General features: G+C 30.8%; 1 protein-coding gene across 1 annotated transcript; it reads left to right on the forward strand.

Moving 5' to 3' along the window:
* Nucleotides 3,606-4,297, forward strand: LOC104766028. Its single transcript, XM_019241153.1, has 2 exons — nucleotides 3,606-4,174; nucleotides 4,253-4,297. The coding sequence occupies exon 1, from the start codon at nucleotides 3,654-3,656 to the stop codon at nucleotides 3,879-3,881; it is 228 nt and encodes a 75-aa protein (XP_019096698.1). The 5' UTR covers nucleotides 3,606-3,653; the 3' UTR covers nucleotides 3,882-4,174; nucleotides 4,253-4,297.

Genomic DNA, 4,372 nt, shown 5'->3' on the forward strand with positions numbered 1-4,372 from the left:
AAATGAAACAACCCGATCCGATTTTTTTTTAAATAATAATAATATATAACTAAGCATCCCATACTACTTAACTAAACTAACCTAACCACAATACCTCATTAAACCAGCAAATACCATAAAGCACAGCGGAAACATACCAATAATACAAAAACCTGATACATCATCAACACAATAACCTCCCTAACCATTCTATCCGTCAACCTAGCATATCTCTACACAAGGTTCTGATAACATAACCAACATCACACAAACGAGACCCTAGATCATCCTCCTCCTCATCGCCATGATTCCACGTCACATACCTGCACACCACAAACAACAATTGAGATGCATAAGTATTATCACAAATACTTAGTGAGGCAATCCTCCCATCTACTGGGCTATACACACAAGCAACTAAGATTCCAATGTTTAACAAACAACAAACAACACAACAAACCAGGAAAAACTGCAACACACAATTTGGTGTCGATCGACACTGGCCACAACATGGTGTCGACCAACACCCACTTGGTGTCGATCGACACCGACCCCGCAGACACGTTCTGCTTGAAGCCGATCATCAAATCTCCGTTTCCAATCATCTCCAATCCGCCCCAAACTCACCCAAAAGATTTAGGAACCTATAAGAACCAAAACACAACCACCACAAACAAGAACAACACCACAAAACACAACAAATCAAGCATAAGCCATGGCCATGCACTCACCTCTTTTGCAGAAAGATTTGATTGAGAAACGGTGGAACAACACCTTAAGAAGCTTCTCCTTCCTTCCCAGCAACCACACTCCTTCCCACAGTAACAGATCTCACCCAAAACCACCAAGAACAAGCCAAAAATCTCTCAAGGACACAAACTCTCACTTTTCTCTCTTTTCTTTTGCAAACGGCGACAAAACATCCAAAACCCTCGACCTAGGTCACCTCTCCCCTTATATACTCAGTTTAGACAAACCAATTAATCCAAACGAACCCAAACCGCGAATTAAAACAATCTGGTCGAACCAGAAAAGCTGGTGTCGATCGACACACACCCATCCCTAAATTTCACCATTTGACCCCATCCGCGAGATAGTTTTTTTTTACATGATCGTAATTTAATCAATTTAATTATATATGTAATATCCTACTATATTAATTGAGAAATACAAATATGAAAGTAACCTTCAAATGTGTAAAAATTACATTCATATGCCATTAAAAAAATTAATTAAGCTTAATTACTTAATTTAAATAAATATAATTAATTTAAAAATAAAAACACCCATAGATGAAATATTAAAAAATCTTAAAAAATAAAAATAAAAATATTTTCTCTCTCTAATAAATTATGGACGAACTTAGTAAAAAATTTAAAATTATACTCCCTCCGTTTCAAAATATAGAATGTTTTAACCAAAGCACGCAGATTAAGAAGTTTTTACTTTTAACAAGTTCAACCAATTAGAAACAATACTGCATAATAGAAAATATTAAACTAATCTAAAAGTTGCATAGAAACTTGAAAACATCCTATATTGTGAAACAAAAAACTTCTATAAAACATCTTATATTTTGAAACGGAGGGAGTATATATAAACCAATTAGAATTTTAAAAACTAAGATTTTATATCCAAGTATACAATATAATTATTTTTAATAACTAAATTCGAAGATTTTGTTAAGATTTCAAATTATGATTCTCCTATCATCTTTATTTTATTTTATTTACAAATTGTTTGAAAATTTCATATAATACTTCTGATTATTAAAATATGCAGAATTTTTTCTGCATATGTTGTGATTTGAAATTTTTAAAAACGAAGATATATTACCCAATCTATAAAAAAGGTGAGTTTTAATTTCCACATTGGCCGATTGGTAAAAATAAATTTAAATAGATGATAAATTAATAATTTTTATTTGCTCACAATTATAATATTAAAATTACTATTTTATATTTCACAAAATAATGATGCAAATACAACAAACAAACAATATAAAACTGTAATAATATGTCAAAAATAAAATACTATAATATTCTAAAATAATTAGTATTCAAATAGACTAATAGATTTACAGAATAATTAAAAATAAATACTATCCCAAACAAAATATTTTTAAAAAATAATATAACAATAACTTTTATTATTATATTATAATTGTTTTTTTTTAAATGTTGACCCGTGCTTTAAGCACGGGATATCTCCTAGTTCTTATATTAATAAACCAAACAAATGAAATGATGATTACCCGTATTGGCTCGCCATTTGACCCCGTCCATAATAATTTATTATTAATGTAGAATTGAGTATCTTTTGAAATTGTCAACATGTAAATCATCAAAGGATCATCAAAGGTTTGCATTCTAGGATTTACCGTATTGTACCATAAGACAATTTTTGTTCTTTAACTATTAATCTTTAGAAAAGCCTATGAAGTATGTGGAATAATGATTAGAAAAACATAAAAGTACAATAAATGAGGATGTTATATCAAAGTGTAATGTAAATCAATAACTTTACTCACGAATTTGATAATCCATAAAACATATTGACAGAATCATGGATCCTAAGTCCTAACACCCTAATATGGAAAAGAAAAAAAAACGATATTAGAGAGGACAAAATATGAAAACAGAAAAAGTAAAAAAGACATAATAAGTAGCACATAAATCACTTTTTCGTTGGCGTTTAACGTTATCGTAGAAGAATTGGTTTGTTTATGAGAAATATTTATAGTAGTTTAAGAAAATGGTAGGGATTTTTCTATGAGTGATTTCCAAAAATCTTGGTTAGAAAATTGGAAATATCTTACAGAAATAATCATTTCCAATATGTTTTATAGGATTTAGAAAATTATTTTGGAATATGCTAACATATATGAGTGTAAGTGCCATAATTAACTATATACCTTTATTATCAAGAAATTTCATTTGCTTATCAATTTAGTAATCTATCTTACTATTTTAAAATTCCATATCCAATAATATATAGATTTAAAACTTGTGATTAAAAAAGGAAAACAGAAATTAATTTTGTTCAGATATTTTAGGAAAATATTTATTTCCATACTGATTATTGCTTATTTCAATTTTTTTAAAAAATGTTTTAATTACAATGACATGAGATGTAAATATATCCCAACTCCAAGCCTTCTTAGCCAAAACTACTGCAAAAATGTTAATATAGATGTTTGATGTTGTGATTGTTTTTCCAATTTAATTTTTCTTATGTCTGATTTTACAATTTGAAACATTTGCAAAGGCAAAAAATATGATTACAAGACACTAGTCTCTGGTTATGGTTATGATTGGTTTATTGACACTCAGACGGTGAGGATCATTGCCTGCTACAAATTAAGATAGAGCAAACCAAACTCTGTTCAAAAGAAACGGAACAAAGAAAAGTCCAAATTACAAATTTTTAATTGGATAAGAGAATGAAATATAGAGCCAACAAGAATATGCGTTGACAAAGTCAAACGTCAACAAAATCAACATGCTTCGATTACACGTCTTTTACCTTACACCATCTATTATATGTGATATGTCTAATAACTTGTAAGACTCTCTTTCCTTTTGTCTGCGCCTGTCTCTATTAAAAAAGTCCCTTCACAACACAAATATGCAATAAATTATAAATCTTCATTTTCACTCGGGAGATCATTTGACATGTCTGTGAAGAAACAGGCTTTAGAGGGTAAGAACAATGGAAGCCACAAGTCGAGTCATTATTATCGATGTTTGTCGTTCTCGTTCATGGAGTCATCAACGGAAGAGAAGAAGAAACCATTGTCGTTGAATCGTATGGATTCCAAAAAGCTCAAGGTAGAGATCGTCAAGTGGGCTAAGCGTGTTGCGGGTTATGCTCGTCAACTTAGCTCGAGGAAACAAGATTAAGACATTGATGAAGAAAGCTTATTGAAGTTTTTTGTTGTTTTGAGAATATGATCATTTTTGTTGTTGAAGCCATTTAGGTTACTTAATTTTCTCTTCTTTTTGGGTACAAATTTATTACGTATATCCAAAAATTTTCCATTTAATGAGAAAGATTTTTTAATGGACAATCTTGAACCAAAAATTATGGACGTGGGCAACTGGATACAAGTAGATATGGTGAACAATATGCAAGTAAAAGGGTAGATGCTGATCGTGCTTTGCTTCCTGAGCAAACACCATTCTACAAAGACCTAGTAAGACTCTTATTTCAAAATTTTCGGTCTCCAGGATGGATATATACTATGAGCGTAGATCTAATGGCTCTTTTATAGGCCACCATTGCTGTCCAGTCAGGTGTATGCGTAGATTTATTTGCAGTTACAAATGAGTACACAGATTTAGCATCCCTGAAGTTCCTTAGCATCGAAAGTGGTGGTTCGCTGTTTTTGTAT

This window comes from Camelina sativa, chromosome 19, assembly GCF_000633955.1.
Source record: "Camelina sativa cultivar DH55 chromosome 19, Cs, whole genome shotgun sequence".
In the NCBI taxonomy this organism is placed as follows: domain Eukaryota; kingdom Viridiplantae; phylum Streptophyta; class Magnoliopsida; order Brassicales; family Brassicaceae; genus Camelina; species Camelina sativa.

Coding starts and splice junctions, on each gene's coding strand:
- LOC104766028 (XM_019241153.1), top strand. CDS start 3,654: ATGTCTGTGAAGAAACAGGCTTTAGAGGGTAAGAACAATGGAAGCCAC.